This window comes from Gadus morhua, chromosome 2 (genome assembly GCF_902167405.1).
Source record: "Gadus morhua chromosome 2, gadMor3.0, whole genome shotgun sequence".
NCBI lineage: Eukaryota > Metazoa > Chordata > Actinopteri > Gadiformes > Gadidae > Gadus > Gadus morhua.
The window spans coordinates 19,299,914-19,317,981 of record NC_044049.1 but is presented as its reverse complement, the minus strand read 5'-3'; the positions used below and the strand labels follow the sequence as shown (position 1 = coordinate 19,317,981).

General features: G+C 43.5%; 1 protein-coding gene across 1 annotated transcript in view; it reads left to right on the top strand.

Annotated features, from left to right (window-relative positions):
* LOC115556964 (voltage-dependent T-type calcium channel subunit alpha-1I-like) overlaps positions 1–18,068 on the top strand; it is a 204,845-nt gene that overhangs the window by 62,024 nt on the left and 124,753 nt on the right. The window contains 6 exon segments of the mRNA XM_030374435.1: positions 2,667–2,688; positions 2,690–2,743; positions 2,745–2,771; positions 2,773–2,934; positions 2,936–3,019; positions 3,789–3,881. Of these exon segments, the coding sequence (XP_030230295.1) occupies positions 2,667–2,688; positions 2,690–2,743; positions 2,745–2,771; positions 2,773–2,934; positions 2,936–3,019; positions 3,789–3,881 (442 nt within the window).

Sequence of the window (18,068 nt, the reverse complement as noted above, 5' to 3'; positions counted from 1 at the left end):
GCATTGAGCAAGTGAAAGACTGGATGTGCCGAAATTTCCTTCAACTAAATGAGGACAAAACCGAAATAATTGTATTTGGTGCTAAAACGTAAAGGCTTAAAGTAACCCAACACCTTCACTCTCTGTCCCTGAAAACCTCAATCAAAGCCAGACATGATGGATTCAGATTTACATTTCGACAGTCACATCAAATCAGTTCTCTTCAAAATCTGCATATTATCACCTTAAAAATGTAGCAAGACTTAGAGGGCACATGTCCACCGAAGACTTGCAAAAACTTGTACATGCTTTTATCGCTAGCAAGCTTGATAACTGCAATGGTCTCCTTACAGGTCTCCCAAAACAAACTCTAAGGAAGCTTCAGCTTGTTCAGAATGCTGCTGCTAGAGTTCTAACAAAGACCAAAAAATGTGAACATATTACACCAATTCTTAAATCGGCTTCCTGTAGGTCAGAGAATTGATTTTAAAATCATGTTGCTAACCTATAAATCCCTAAATGGTTTAGGCCCAAAATATTTAACTGATATGCTTCCACTACATAAGCCTTCTAGACCACTAAGATCTTCTGAGACCAATATGCTAATTATCCCCAGAGTAAACACGAAACATGGGAAAGCAGGATTTGGTTACTATGCAACAAGTTGCCTTGCCTTGCCTTACGGAGTTTGTCACGTACGATGATTCAAAACCCCCATGTTATTTTCCATAGACATTTAAACATGGAACCAAGAGCCTCGGAGGCGGGACTTATTCTTCTGAGGTCTATAGCTTGGAATCGTGCGATTCTATACCGATTTTTCTAATATTTTATGCTTTTAAGATTGCTTTTAAAATACTATCTTTTTTTGGGAGTCACCATTCAACTCCCATAAGACGTAACCAAATCAATTTTCCACCGTTTATCTCTGTTCAAACCATTTAACAAATCTACACACGTATCTTCAATAACATCGAAACAGAATTTCGATATCATTTAAACTTTCTTCAGAATCACAGTATTAGCTTCATACCGGCTTCATTTTCAGCTGTTTTCATTGGAGACGTCTGCCCATTCTGACACTCCTACTTCCTCGGACATCGTAACCATAGGCGTCGATTACGCTGGGGACGCTTCCCCACCAGATTTCGTCACGATTCATTTTGTACCCACCACTTGTAAAAAAAGAAAAAAAAAATAGTAGTAGGCTAGTAGTTGAATTATTATGGATTATTACACAGGTCTCCTCAATGTCGTGGAACGCTCCGTTCACTTGTATCGGCTCTTCACAACTTCCGTCTGTGATTATATTTGATAATTCACCGTTGCTAAGTATAATTGATCGCTGTCAAGGAAAACAAAGGACTTATTGCCTGTAATGACGTCTTTGGTATCACTCTTCAAGTAGTCCGGTAACTTTTCAACCCCAGCGTCTTCGGTTGCTATGCAACCTCAACATCTTTGGCGGACCATTTCTCTGCTGATCAACACTACGAATGCTGGTAACAAATAAATTGTAAAAAGTTATTTTTTTTGGCCGTGTAGCCGTGTAGCCGTGTAATAAGCGGGATAATGGAAAGAACGTTGCCGGTCATTATCGAAAATAAGCCCCTTCAAGGCGAAGCAAGACACCTTTGCTGCGTGTCGGTGTCCTGTACGCCCTGTCGGGGCTTATTTTCCCGATAATGACCGGCGTTCTATACATTATCCCTTACTTATTACACGGCTCTACTCAATGCTGTAGACGGCTCCATTGGAAAAAATAGAATATATACCCTACACACTCAGGAGATTAATTATATTTAAATTATTATAACCATGGAGCCTTTATTTACATTTCGTTCTTTGTAGCATGGAAGAATCTGAGAAACATTCCCATTCAGAATGCATTGGTTTACATTTCGATATTTGGAGCACCGTTATTTTTATTTATTTATTTATTTTCACTTTTTGACACGAGCGGAAAATGCACTAACCAGAAGCTACGATCGCAACTGCCGCCGCGGCTCGTCCCCCGCAATAAACATCCCGCGTTGAACGGTGAACTCTTTACACATAGTAGTTATAAAAAGCTATTAAAACTACAAAATGACTCCATTAATGCAGGCTATGTGGAAAATGCATGGACCTATTAAAGAAAAAATGCGCCGACGTTGGCTCAGCCTGGCTCCGCCTCTTCCGCTACGTAGGCCTAGCTAAGATGGCTGCCGTAGAGTACGAAAAGTGTACATCAATCCACACTCCGCGGTTTGACCGTTTTCAGTATACCATCTAGCAATAGACTATAGCTCTATAGCCAGGCTAACTACCGTCACCGGAGCAAGTCCGGCTGTTTTCAAAAGCATCTGTCATTTCAAAAGCAACAACAAACAGATCGCAAATGTCCTAACAACAGATCGGACGATGGAGAAATGTAAAAAATCCCTTTATTTACGCCGTTATGTTGTGATATAGTGTCAATAAAGACAAATATATATAGCTTTACATTTAAAAAAATATTTTCAACCTTAACTTTTCAACCCTCCCTTAAGGTTCAGTCTACCTGGAAGCAGGCTGGCCCTGCCGGGCCCCTACTCCTCCTACCACTGACCCTCCTCTCCTCCTCCCCCCAGCTCCCACGGGCTGGCCCTGCCGGGCCCCTACTCCTCCTCCCACTGACCCTCCCTTCCTCCTCCTCTTCTCCCCAGCTCCCCGGGGCTGGCCCTGCCGGGGCCCCTACTACTCCCCTGATGAGGATGACGAGCGGCCCTTCATCTGCTCACTGGGCCGCTGATAACGGCATCATGTCGTGCGGGCGACGTGCCGGCGCGGCGGGAGGGTGGGCGGACCTGCTGCCTGGACCGGGAGGACGCTCTCCACCCGCCAGAGCCTGGGGCTGGAGCCCGAGGGCCTGGGCCCAACGGCAGCGGCCCCGGGGCTGGGGGCCTCTGCGTCAACTGGAACCAGTACTACACCCCGCTGCCACACTGGGAGCGGAAACCCCCACAAGGGGGCCATTAACTTCGACAACATTGTCTCCGCCTGGATCGTCATATTTCAGGTGGGGTCGGGTGGGGGTGGGAGAGGGGTACTGGGGTGGGGGTGGGAGAGGGGTGGTGGGGTGGGGTGGGGGAAAGGAGAGAAAGTTGGGGAGAGGAGATAGGGGGTGGGGGTGGGGATGAGGAGAGAGGTGGGGGAGAGGAGAGGGGGTGGGGATATATCTATATATATATAGATATATCTACATAATTTGTTTTTCGATCCCCGGCCATCTCTTACATCAAGTGTAAGGCAACATCTGAGAAGGCTTATCTCCACAGATATGCAGCTGATATCGGATATATCAATAAAATACAAAACAATATATAATATACACATTATACCCTGGGGTGAATAACAAAATGAAGAAGGCCTCTTAACAACGATGTAACACATCCTGAAGCCTATTAACCTTCTAACCTACTTACCTACCTACCTAATAACCTACTAATCGACTAACTGACTAACCGACTAACCTACTAAGCTTCTAACCAACCAACCTACTAACCTTCTAACCGACTAACCGACTAACTGACTAACTGACTAACCGACTTACCGACTAAGTGACTAACCTTCTAACCAACTAACCTACTAACCTTCTCACCAACTAACCTACTAACCTACTAACCTTCTCACCTACTAACTTACTGCATCCTACTAACCTTCTAACCGACTAACCTTCTTACCTACTAAGCTACTGAACAACTAAGTTATTGCAGCCTACTAACCTACTAACCCTTCTGTGTGGTCTCCCACTGAGACAAGGGCTCACGGTGTCCCTGTGTCCCCAGGTCATCACTCTGGAGGGATGGGTGGAGATCATGTACTACGTCATGGACGCCCACTCCTTCTACAACTTCATCTACTTCATCTTCCTCATCATCGTGAGTAAAGCTTTAATACCCCCCCTTACATCGTAGGGGCCACCTTGTTGAAGTCCCAGCCGGGACTAACTCTCCCTGAGACGCCCTGACCGCAGCCTTGTGGAGGAGATGTCCTCCACACTACCGCTAGGTGACCCTGATACTTCCTCAGAGGTAGAGGGGGAATTATGAATCACTGGCCTCTCCCACAGATACTCCAGCCAGCAGGTTTGTACTTTGAAAGGCCGTCCGGGGGTGCGTTCCTTAAAACAGTCAGGACGTTAGCATTTTGCTGACTTATTACTAAGCCCAGTTGTACTATACAGCAGCCGAACTACGAGTGTTCGGCTACGATTCCAAAAATCTCCAGCTAACATAGCAATTCGTTGCTGACCTCGTTGATTAGCTGCGTACTTATCAGCTAATACTGTACAAAGTGAACAGATGTTTTCTGAAGGCGCAGTTTGGAGTTGCTCTGAGGCTTTCAATCATTCACAGTTGGAAGCCTCACAAACTTTGATATTTAGACTACATGCTTGTTATACAGTTGTGACTAATATTCGCCAACTAGATCGTGTATAGTCTACCTATCCTTTGTACCAACATTAGAAATAGTAATTGTTTGTTTGGAAAAAAAGTTTTTTAATGACACTGGCGAATTCATCAGCATAGGCACTATCTATGCAATTCAATATAGTTGCTGCAAACGGTAGATACGTTTATGAAAAATAATTCAAACAATCAATTTGGTGAGAAATTAGGATATGGATATGGATGAGTAAATAAATTATTTTTCTTCCCAATTTGCGTACAAGAGTTAATTGGCTGAGTGGTTAGAGCACTCACCCTGAAACGTACAGTTTTTTTTTTTTTTTTTTTTTTACATATAAAATGTACACATGTGTGCCATCACACGCACACAGGCACGCACCATGGCTGGGCAAGGAAAAAGTTAGAGAGTGGATGTTTGTGAGTGTGAGTGTGTGTGTGTGTGTGTGGTGTGTGTGTGTGTGTGTGTGTGTGTGTGTGTGTGTGTGTGTGTGTGTGTGTGTGTGTGTGTGTGCACATGTCAGGGTGAGATTTACTGTGTTTAGGCTAAGTCTACCTGCATATATGTGGGAAATGCTGCATGTTTGAATCAAACGACAGATAAAATATTTGCCAGCTCATTATCCTGAACAGCGAACAAAGAGATACTGGATCCAGTCGGTTATTAAAATAGATTCAGCCTGCAGCCGATGTCTCGGTGTTTAACTCACCCCGCGGCCAAACGCCTCCACCACACCGAGCAGGTTCCCCACAGGGCTTAAACATTTCCTCTTCAACCTCCACTCTATGAAACCAGAGCCAACACGGAGCAAAGCTTCTGACCCACACAGAGCATCGTCTCCCCACCACCCTCCCTCTGAGCTTCGGATGCAGTAACCACGGGCAAACGCCGTCTCCGTTGTAATTCTTAATCCTCTCCGTGGCTCTCGATGCCTCCTCAGCGCAGAGGACCAAGACTGAGGAGTCAGAGAGGAGTAAGAGGGCTGATGAGTCAGAGAGGAGTCAGAGGGCTGAGGAGTGGGAGGGTTGAGGAGTCAGAGAGGAGTCAGAGGGCTGATGAGTCAGAGAGGAGTCAGAGGGCTGAGGAGTCAGAGAGGAGTTAGAGGGATGAGGAGTCAGAGGAGTCAGAGACGAGTCAGAGGGCTGATGAGTCAGAAGAGTCAGAGAGGAGTCAGAGGGCGGAGGAGTCAGAGAGGAGTCAGAGGGCTGAGGAGTCAGCCCGGTGTCTGCGAGGAGTCAGGAGTCACTGATCCTGTACTCGTCGATACCTGGGACGTTGTAAAAACTGTTACTATATGCATATCATGTTTCATACACAGAAGGATAGTGGAATACTTTATCATCAAAGAACATAATCAATATCATATCAGGGTTATTTAATGACCTGTGGCCAGTGCCACAGGTCATTTGATAACCCTCATTATGGTATTGATTATGAAATTGATTATGATATTGAGTAGTGATTCCAAAACGTTATGTCTCCTGTTCCCCAGAGCCTCTCAGTGGACTGAAGTACCCCTTCATCATCAGCACCTTCATAATCAACCCCCTCATCATTAACTCCTTCATCATCATCCCCCTCATCATCAACCCCTTCATTATCAACCCCTTTATCACCAACCCCTTCATCATCACCTACATCATCAACCCCCTCAACATCAACTCCTTCATCATCAACCCCCTTATCATCAACCCTTTCATCAGCTCGTGGAAATTTTCTCAACTGAAAGTTGTCCTGAGGGCAGAAACGTTTTCATGGTTCAATCTGACAACCAATCGCAAGACAGGAGAGAATTATGGAGGAGGGGCCGCCGAATTTCAAACTCAACAATGGAACGAGCCACCATTTGAATCCACCGTCATTAAGTTTGGAGCAAGGTGAGCAATTTTCTGTGAAATGGAGCATAGTATGTGCAGCTATGTGTGATAGTATGTGCAGCTATGTGTGATTACATGTGTGCTAGTTTCAATGTGTGATACATGTTAAGATAGCTTAGCACATTTTCTGTGAAATGGAGCATAGCATGTGTAGCTATGTGTGATTATATGTGTGCTAGCTTAAATGTGTGATACATGTTAAGATATTTGAGCACGTGTGCTAGCTTAAATGTGTGATGAATATTAAGATAGCTGAGCACATTTTCTATGAAATGGAGCATAGTATGTGCAGCTATGTGTGATCACATATTTTCTATGAAATAGAGCATAGTATGTGCAGCTATGTGTGATTACATTTGTGCTAGCTTAAATGTGTGATACATGTTAAGATAGTGGAGCACATGTGTGCTAGCTTAAATGTGTGATACATGTTAAGATAGCTAGACTGCTAGTAAAGCTAATTAAGCTTTACTGTACTTATCTTAAAAAACAATTGTTATTTAGGGTTAGGGTAACCCTAGGCTAACCCTAACCCTAATCATTATTTGTCTGGGGGCAGTTTAGTCTCTTCTGGTCCCAGGGCTGAAGTAACATTCTCCTGCCCTCAGAGGCTGGGTGGCCTCAATCATTATTTGTCTGGGGGCAGTTTAGTCTCTTCTGGTCCCAGAGCTGAAGTAACATTCTCCTGCCCTCAGGGCTGAGTGGCCTAAATCATTATTTGTCTGGGGGCGTTTTATGCCGCTTTTCCACCGCACATGTAGCTCGACTCGACTCGACACGACTCGACACGGTAGCAGCCTCCTGGACGTGGGCGGGGTCGGCTGCGCGAAAGGGCCGTGACGTATTTTTGTACGCGACGCAAACAACACCTACGCAACCCACAAGTGGACAGAACCCACATAACAACAATGGAGGACATCGATGCGATGGTATTCGATAGTATATGGTATATGGATAGTGTTTAAATGTGGTCGATAGGGTTTACATGTTTAAATGTGGTCGATAGTGTTTAATTGTGGTCGATAGTGTTTAAATGTGGTCGATAGGGTTTAAATGTGGTCGATAGGGTTTACATGTTTAAATGTGGTCGATAGTGTTTATATATGGTCGATAGGGTTTACATGTGGTCGATAGGGTTTAAATGTGGTCCATAGTGTTTAAATGTGGTCCACAGTGTTTAAATGTGGGCGATAGTGTTTAAATGTGGTCGATAGGGTTTACGTGTGGTCCATAGTGTTTAAATGTGGGTGATAGTGTTTAAATGTGGGCGATAGTGTTTACATGTGGTCGATAGGGTTTACATGTGGTCCATAGTGTTTAAATGTGGTCGATAGTGTTTACATGTGGTCGATATTGTTTAAATGTGATCGATAGTGTTAATGTTCTTTTCCCTCACTCTCCACCTCATCCCTAACTCTCCACCTCAAGCTGGTGTGTAGTGAGCGTTCTGGCACCGATTGGCTGCCGTGCATCACCCAAGTGGGTGCTACATATTGGTGGTGGTTAGTGAGGTCCCCCCTTCACTTTAGGCGTCTTTGAGTGTTATTAATTAATATTATTCTTCATGTTTAACCTCTGTTTTCCTTTTATTCCTAGTCTGTTTTACATAGTTTTGAATGATGACTATATGCTCTGTAAGGTGACCTTGGGTGTCTTGAAAGGCGCCTCTAAATTAAATGTATTATTATTATTATTATTATTATTCGTGTTCGTATTATTAGCTGGCATGTTGAAGAAGTTGAAGAAGTGGAATATGTTGGCTGCGGCGCTGCTATGGCTGTTACCAGCATGGTTGCCATGTCGCTCTCGTGACTTCGTCACACTCTCTGGCCAATCAGTGGCCGGCCGTCTGCCGACGTCCACCTTTTAGCATCGGCTCAGCTCGCTTGGAACCTAGAGCGAGGCGAGGGTCGGTACTAAAAAAAAGCAGCCACTCAGGTACCAAATACCATGTTTTCGCGGTGGAAACGCCAAAAATGCGAGCTGAGTCGAGTCGAGTCGAGCTGGTACCATGCCGTGGAAAAGCGGCATAAGTCTCTTCTGGTCTAGGGCTGAAGTAACATTCTCCTGGTCCCAGGGCTGAGTGACCTAAATCATTATTGTCTGGGGGCAGTTTAGTCTCTTCTGGTCCCAGGCTGAAGTAACATTCTCCTGGTCCCAGGGCTGAGTGGCCTAAATCATTATTTGATTGGGGGCAGACATACATTTTAATACTTCAATTTTAAAAAGACAGATTTTCCATTTTTTGCAGAGGAATGTGTTATGCTGGCTGATATCGGCTACATGGCCTGCAGATACCTCCCAGTTAGCCGAATCGCCAAGGAATCTTTAGAGGAGAATGTGGAAAAAAATGAGCCATACTTCAGATCAGAGATGAGGTTTGTACCAAGAGAGGATGAGGCAACTTCCCCAGTGCACAAAAGCAATGCACTGTATTGTAATTCTCACACATTCCTTCTCTTTCCCTCTTTTGATTCTTCTTTCGGCTAACATCTTAAACCATCTCATGTTCTCCTCTCACATACATTATGAAAATATAGCTTAAATACTAATAATATTATCACTTTTTGTAGTTTTCTCTGCTTTATTTAAACTCTTGACTGAAAAGAAGCTTCATAATTCACAAGGCTGAACTCTCTATCAAAATTCCCCCCCTAACATACTATAACATTTGCAGGAGGACTCTGGAGCACCTCTTCAAGAAGATGAAGTCTAACTGGGCCGAATTTAACCTTGCCACTCATGGCCTTGGCCCATATGTGCTCGAGACAACGTGTGTGCTCATCAACTCATGTCTGGCAGAGAAATTGAAGTTGCTCAAAATTGATAAATTAAGTGAGATTTATTGTACACATTTAGAATTATGTCTGTTCATTAATACAGTCTGTTTATTAAATTTAATCATATTCTTTGTATCCTCTCATAGGAAAAACACCACCACTGGCTCTTTTCAATAACCAAGGAAAGACACCACCACTGGTTTATATAAATAAAGCTGCGTGTTCTTCCTTTTTTTAGTTTGAAGTTCTCATGATTTGACACATTGTCCGTTGTTGCTATTTGCTAAACGCATGCATAAAGTTTCAGTTTTATGACTGACAATTCAAAATCTCCCATGAAGACTCATTCACCGATAAACACGAATGAAGATTTATTTTGAATGATAACATAAGAGAGAATATTTTACATGATAAGTCTTTGGCGTAAGCCCCGTCAAGGATCTAGGACAACGTGTGGAATCGACATATCCTGCAAGGACTAGCAGGGCCGGAGCCTTCCCCTGGACCGGTTAGACTGGGGCAGACCTGTGGTGGTGGGGTGGAAGGGGGAGCATCGAACGAAATACCTATGCAGCAAGAATCTTGTGTTAGACTACTCTTTATAAAGCAGGTGAAGGCAGACACTTGCCATTCACCTGCCCTCTGACAACATCAGTCTGGATCAGAAGAGACTAAACTGGCCCGACGCCACAAATTCTCTCCTGTCTTGCGATTGGTTGTCAGATTGAACCAATCAAAACGTTTCTACCCTCAGGACAACTTTGAGTTAGGAAATTCCCACGAGCCCTTCATCATCACCTTCATCATCAACCCCCTCATTATCAACTCCATCATCAACCACTCATCAGCAACCCCTTCATCATCACCCCCTTCATCATCAACCCCCTCATCATCAACTCCATCAACCCCCTCATCATCAACTCCATCATCATCAACCACTCATCATCAACCCCTTCATCATCACACCCCATCATCATCACCTTCATCATCAACCCCCTCATCATCAACCCCTTCATCACCAACCCCTTTATCTTCAACCCCCTCATCACCAACCCATTCATCTTCAACCCCGTCATCATCAACCCCTTCAGCACCAACCCATTCCTCATCAACCCCTTCATCATCAATCCCTTCATCATCAACACCTTCATCATCAACCCCCTAATCATCAACCCTTCCTCACCAACCCCTTCATCATCAACCCCCTCATCATCAACCCCTTCAACAACAACCCCTTCATCATCATCACCTTCCTCATCAAACCCTTCATCAGCATCACCTTCATCATCACCTTCATCATCAACCCCCTCATCATCAACTCCATCAACCCCCTCATCATCAACTCCATCATCATCAACCACTCATCATTCTCCCCTTCATCATCAACCCCTTCATCATCACCCTTTTCATCATCACCTTCATCATCAACCCCCTCATCATCAACCCCTTCAACATCAACCCCTTCATCATCGACACCTTCCTCATCAACCCCTTCATCATCAATCCCGTCATCATCAAACCCCTTCATCATCACCTTCATCATCACCCCCTCATCATCAACCCTTCATCCCCAACCCATTCATCATCAATCCCTTCATCATCAACCCCTTCATCAGCATCACTTCATCATCGACCCCTTCTTCATCAAACCCTTCACCATCATTGAGGTTAACCTTAACCTTGTTTAAACCAACCCCAGGCGGGACATCACAGCTTCTGTGCAGAATCCAAGGTCTCCAAAAATGTGTTTGCCTTCCAAATGTTTTACTATTGTCTATCTTTTAAAAAAAAATCGAATTTAGCTCCTAGGAATTCAAAGCAAAGATAAATAATTCAAGGGAAACAAGCAGGAACAACGCCCAAACGAATATTGTCAGTTTTGATCAATCCGTGTTTCCTCTAACAAAGCAAACAACGGATCTAGAGCAGGCTTCCTTCTCTGGGTGATCGATACCGACGGGACATGAGGCCGGTCTTTGTGTCAGACTGCAGCTTGAATTCACAGCGTTGCTTTTGTTTGTGTGTTGACGATGCGGTTGTCATGGGATCCTGAGAGATGACTCAAAGTGTTGACACTGTGCGAAAGTTCTCATCACTTCACTCAGGAAACTAAAGTCACCTTGTCTCCAGACACCTCCCCCCCCCTGTTCCTCCCCCCCCTGCTGTCCTCCCCCCTGTTCCTTCATCTCCCTTCACCTCCGCCTCCTCTCCTCTCACCTCCCCTCCCCTCTTTAGCATCATTTTAAATCCCTCTCGGATGCAATACTTCATCTGGAGTGGAGAAATAATCGGCCCTGATCCTCTAGTACCAGAAACAAATGGCCGGAGATCAGGAGGAAATAGGAGGAAGACCTCAGGAGGACCGTAAGAGGAGGACCCTGGGGACTCTTCACCAGGCCTCAGAGTCTGACGAAGGGTTGAGGTCATGAGAACGATGTGTTTGACTGCCAGTCACAAACAGAGTGAGTCCTGTTCATGTATTATGACAACATGCTCTGAACCTGACCAACAGCAGGTAATGATCTTCATGTGCATGAAGTCAGATGGGATTCAGTCGTCCTGGAGATTACTGGAGTGGTCCTGAATGGAGGTTACACCGTGCGGGGCTGATATCAGCAACGCGACGCTGTCAACCTAAACATGCAGAGTTGAAGTGGAGGCTTGTCCCTCTCTTCTGTGGATATTTCACATCAGGGATGTTACGAAAACAGGATGTGAGAGAGTCATGGCTGTGAAGAAACATACACATGCTCACACACACACACACACGCATGAACATAAAGCCAAACGCATGCACACATATCTAGACACAAACACACATACAAACACGCTAACACATACAAACACAAACAAACTCCAAAACACGAACGTGCATATGCAAACACATACTGTCGCCCATACACTTATAAATTGGGAACATCTATCATTTTATGTGTGTGTGTGTGTGTGTGTGTGTGTGTGTGTGTGTGTGTGTGTGTGTGTGTGTGTGTGTGTGTGTGTGTGTGTGTCAGTGCTCATGCATTATTCAGCGATCATCTAAATTCGTGATATTGGTCTGCCATCACTGATTATGCACAAGGCTGCCTACTGATCAGGATCACAACACACACACACACACACATAGATGCAAACACACATACACAGATGCAAACACAAGTACACACACATGCATACACACACACACACACAGATGCAAACACACGCATGCAGATGTGTGGTGGTGCAAGTAAATCAGTAAATCAAAGCCTTGCACATCTGTGACTGGCGTTAACTCTCAGGCCACAGATGGACATCTTTCCACCCTGTCTCCCCTCCTTCCCCATCCTCCCTCCCTCCCTTCCTATCATCTTTCCTTCCTTAAATGTACAAGTTATACTTTCTTGGTTATTAAATTTTCTCTCTCTCTCTCTCTCTCTCTCTCTCTCTCTCTATATATATATATATATATATATATATATATATATATATATATATACTAGAGCTGTCAAGCGATTAAAATATTTAATCGTGATTAATCGCATTAATGTCATAGTTAACTAATTAATCGCGATTAATCGCTAATTATTTTTCTATGCTAAATATCCCTTGATTTTTTTGTCCCATAATTCTTCTCATTTTAATTCTCTTATCAACATGGTGAAGTGCATCGGCTTGCCTTGTGCAAATGATTTTTTATTGATAACAACATTGGCATATACACTGATCAAAACAGGACGATACAAAAAAAGAGCCTATAGTGCAATTAAACGACTGCTTTGAACAAATGTCATTTGAACATAGCAGTCAGGCTACTGCTTCTTTGTTTTGAGCCAAAGAAATAATATATATATATATATATTTTTTTTTTTTATAAAATAATTGCGTTAATCGCGCGATAAAAAATTTAACGCCGTTAAATTTGGTTTGCGTTAACGCCGTTAATAACGCGTTTAACTGACAGCTCTAATATATACCTCTCCCTCCCCTTGTATGGTGCAATCTTCCATCTCTCTCCCATCTTCATACAGCCGTTGGGCATTCTCAGATTTATGTTATTTATTCTTGTATAAAAAAGCCTCTGGCCCTTTTTTTGATTATCTTTTTCATGCTCTCGATTTCCTTCCTATCTATCTTGCCTCTCACCTCCAACTAAATGTGTAAATGTGTATGCATGACAAAAGTGGAGCATATATATAGTCTAGTGTGCACGCATACACACACTCACACACACACTCACGTGTGTGTGTGTGTGTGTGTGTGTGTGTGTGTGTGTGTGTGTGTCTCGTGTCCAATTCTGTAATGAACAGCTGCTCAAATAATCCTGATGACTCTAAATATGACACGGAATGTGTGTGTGTGTGCATGTGAGAGTGTTTCGGTGCTAGTGTGTGTGTGTGTGTGTGTGTGTGTGCTTGTGAGTGTTTCTGTACTAGTGTGTTTGTGTGTGTGTGTGTGTGTGTGTGTGTGTGCGTGTGTGAGTGTTTCTGTGCTGGTGTGTGTGTGTGTGCTTGTGAGAGTGTTTCTGGGCTACTGTGTGTGTGTGTGTGTGTGTACGTGTTGTGGTATTGATCGGATCACTTTAGCAGAACAGACTTCATTGGAGCTAATAAGTTGTTGTATCAGCGTTCCCAGGAGACGCTGCAGAGCTTAAGCGATGAACCATGATGGCGACCCTTCTCCTACATCTCCCTACAATGTGATTATTCTCTCTCTCTCTCTCTCTCTCTCTCTCTCTCTCTCTCTCTCTCTCTCTCGTGTTGAGAGCAGTGCATGATCAGTTCGGCTTTTTGCCAATTCCCATACAGTTGATCTAAACAGGACTGACACCGCGATTCACAATAACCCTTTTATTGGCACACACACAAACATAGCATTCCAACGCACACACAAACATAATCTTCCAAGCGCTTTCACGACGTCCACCTTGCAACACACAAACATAAAATGCAACATCGGTCATGGGGACACAATCCAAACATCTCACGAACAAGGACAAGACATTAAAAATACTCACATTGCGGTTGCGCTGGCTTCCAGGTTCCACAGGATGGGGGAGGACCAGACAGTGAAGTCTGGAAAAACATTTGTGCGTTGTGGGTATGACATCAGACGGGCAGGGATCAAGTGTGTGGGGATGAGATAGGTGTTTGGGGTACTTGGGGAATATTTAAGGTGTCAGAGAGGTTATGTACAAGGAAGCTTATTAGACCAACATGTTTTGTGCAATGTGTTAATTAGGTGTGGTGGATATTTAACACTAGAACAGCCGTCGAAGGGGTCAAATGACCCCTGTGAGCTAAAATAAAATATATCTTTGCACTCGATCACGTTCCAAATCCCTACTTTCTTGACTTTTCCTAAATATATATGTTGTACCACCCTGTGTTCATACTTTTTTTTTTTTCAGATAAGCTATTAGAAGCTATTGTAGGGCATTTTTTATGCATTCTCCTGTGTAAATGTTTTTTTTTCCAAGGATGCAATGCTCTTTTTCTGTCAGCAGAGGTCGCAAGGGGAAATTCTGAAGTGAATAAGATTGATATCTATAGGCCAGTGGCGAACTTAGCCCTTTGGGGGCTCCAGGCAAACAGTCCATTTTGGGGCCCCTGTATCTACCGGTCTCAGTACCTTATATCGCATAATGAGATACTCCATACAAGGGATGAACAAAAGTCACTATCCTTCTACATGCAAATGTTAATTATCTATTTACAAATGGAGAATAACATACAAAACAAATAAGATTAGTTATGTTGACACATTACACTGACTGTTAACCATAAGTCCTCATTTACCTGAGGGTTTCCAGTAGCTCACAGCAGCTATCTGCTGTGAGCTACTGGAAACCACTACTGGAAACCAACTGATAGCTGCGTCCAGCTATCACTATATTTCCTGTGCTCTTCAGACCTTTCATGGTTGATTAGATGCATTGCAAGGTTATTCTAGTCTTTAAATCCTTCCTCACTCAGTTGTTTTTGTTTTCCAGAAAGGCAACAACAAAAGCAAAAAACACGGTCTGCACTTTCACTGTAGACTAACCAAGACCTGTTCACCCTCTCACCATTTTTCATTACTATGTAATAGTATGCTTTTGTGAATCTGCGGCCCTTAGGCCAGAGTGCTGGGTCATCCACAAGAGTATGTGTGCACCTGCCCAAGACACAGCAGCTTGGGCCAGAGTGCTGGGTCATCCACAGGAATATGTGTCTCGCAGTCATTGTTATCGTTATTGTCATAAATTTCAATAACCAAAGTGGAAGAAGGAAGAGTGAGAAATATTCACTACCAGTTGTGCATCATCTCCGTCAGTTTGTTGACACACGTTATTAGCATCGCTGCTGGCTGAGCCAGAGCCACTTGGAATGAAAGGAGCAGTAACGTGACAGCAAACGACGTTGACGGCTGCTCTGATCCGCCGACTGGTCCCGGCTGCCACTGCGGTGGCTGTAAAACAGCTGGATAGCTTTGGCAGCTTTGAAAGAAAAGTCCTGCCTTTGGTCTTTCTTTTTATGTGACCCGCTTTCGTACGATCGCTTCATGTTCACTCGATTTTATGTCTCACCTCGATTTCTCTCTCTCTCTCTCTTACCGCTTACTGTTTTGAAATTTGACATAATTTCCGCATACGCATGATTGCGCGTAACATGGAATAGTCCATGTAGCGCAGACTGAAGGGGGGTGCACACGGAAAGATCGTCAAAACATGAGTAATAATTAGTCATCCCGATGCTACTATTGTGAAGAGATTTTTATAAAAATAATAAATATGGGGACAAAATATATGCATTGGGGCCCTCCTTGACCAGATCAATATTGTAAATAAGAAAACTGTTCTTAATGTTTTATCGGGAAAAATAAAGGTAAAACAAAAGAAAAATTGGGGACCCCAAAAACCTTCTATGGGGCCCAGGGGCTCCAGGCAAATGCCTGGTTTGCCTAATAGTACGGCCCGCCACTGTCTATAGGTAGATATAGACAAGGCAGGCAGGCAGGCAGGCAGGCAGGCAGACAGACAGACAGACAGACAGACAGGACAGACAGACAGACAGACAGACAGACAAGACAGACAGACAGACAGACAGACAGACAGACAGACAGACAGAGGTGGCCAATACGTCGACTGTTACGACCGCGAGAGTAGTGCAGGTCGATTGCGTGACATTAAAAAAAGAATAAATAAAAGTTTATATATATTTTTTTTTATTAATATAATTTAAAAATAAATAAATGAAATATAATTATAAGAAGGATATAAAAATGAGTGGACACACTGTTCAAACTATTGCAACATATAATTTGCTACTATCAAATGCAAATTGTTACATTCTTTTTGAATGAATAGATAAGTAAGTACCCTAGCATAGACAATAGACACTGTGGGTGTGGCTAAGAGAAAAACAGCCATGCATTCCATCAAGTTTTTTAACCAGCCGTTGGCCGAGTGGTCTAGCATCTGCCATGCAATACGGGCAACCCGAGGTCGCATCCTGGGTACATCATGTAATTCTTGCCGTTGGCTTATTTTTGTAATTTCCTTTATATCAGAGAAATTAGGCCTAACATATTTACTTTTTATATAATAAATATGTCTTACAATATAACCCAAATATACCTTGCAAAAACTCGTAAAGTTCGTAAAAGTCGTAAAGTTAATGTTAATATTAATGTTACTGATAAGCCTTTGTTACAATGACAAAGACACAATTGCAGAAATTGCAGCCACATGAATTCCATTCAGGTGAGTTTCGCGGCAGGCAGCCAAGAAACTCACCACTGACCACTGACCACTTCTGTTGAGAAAAAATACTATGGTCAGTCAATTTAGCATATTCAAAGAAATGGAAAATAAATGACATGAAAAGTTTTTTTTTTATTTCTCCAGTATTCCTTCCTAAAACACTAATTCGGTGGGGATGGAACCCCGGACGAACGTTCTCTGGCTCAGTCTCAGACCGATCACTAGGAATTAGCTGGAAGAGCCTATACTTTTCCCTGGATTTAGAATGATACAAACGTGCAAAAACATAATTATATATTTATGTGGCATTCAGTGCAATGCTGTTTGTCCCTATAAAACAATAATAGTAAATAAATAAATACAAAACATGATAACTCTACAATCAAACCATGCAATCCGAAGGCTCTTCTTCACCACTCCCCCTTCTCACTTCCAATGCAAAGCGAATAGAAGTGAGTAGGGGATCGAGGGCGTAGCCTAACTTGTTTGTGAACGACCCAGAGGAACGCAACGCAAATTCGATGTGAACATGTTTCAGGCTTTAATAAAATCCCGGACAATTTTGAAATTCCGCCCGGACACATTTTTAGGTCTCAAAAAGAGGACATGTCCGGCAAAAGAGGACGTCTGGTCACCATACTGTACGGGGAACCCACTTGAATCCTACCTGTTCTACTGTTATAAAGAAATTGCAGCGCAACTTGGTGGGCGTTATACTATCAAATGCAAATTGTTACGTTCTTTTTGAATGAATAGATAAGTAAGTACCCTAGCATAGACAATAGACAATGTGGGTGTGGCTGTTATGATAATTGCATTCCCTGAGACACAAAGAGCTATAAATTAGTAGAGAAGTCTGTGTCTCTGCAATGCATCCATTTTTTACAATGCATCCTGGAAGCAGAGGCAGTCAGAGGCACTGGACGCCAGAGCAAATATTGGTCGAGTTACAGAGTATTTCAGAGGGGGAATCTGATGGAGAAGCAGAGGAACTGGCATGCGAGCTAGAGAGTGATGATGAGAGAGCTGATGATGGAAGTGGCGCTGTAATAGAATCTGATTCAGGTTCAGAATCAGAACCTGAGGCGACCACATCCATGGAAGAGACATCACCATCCATGCAAGAGAAAGCACGAGATGGTACCATATGGATTGAACAACCCCCTGGCCGTTCGAGAGGCAGAGCAACAGAGGCCAATGTCATGAGAGAACCTCCAGGGCCCACACCTCGCGCCAAGGAAAATATCACAGATCCACTGAGCAGTTTACTGTGTTTGCTTG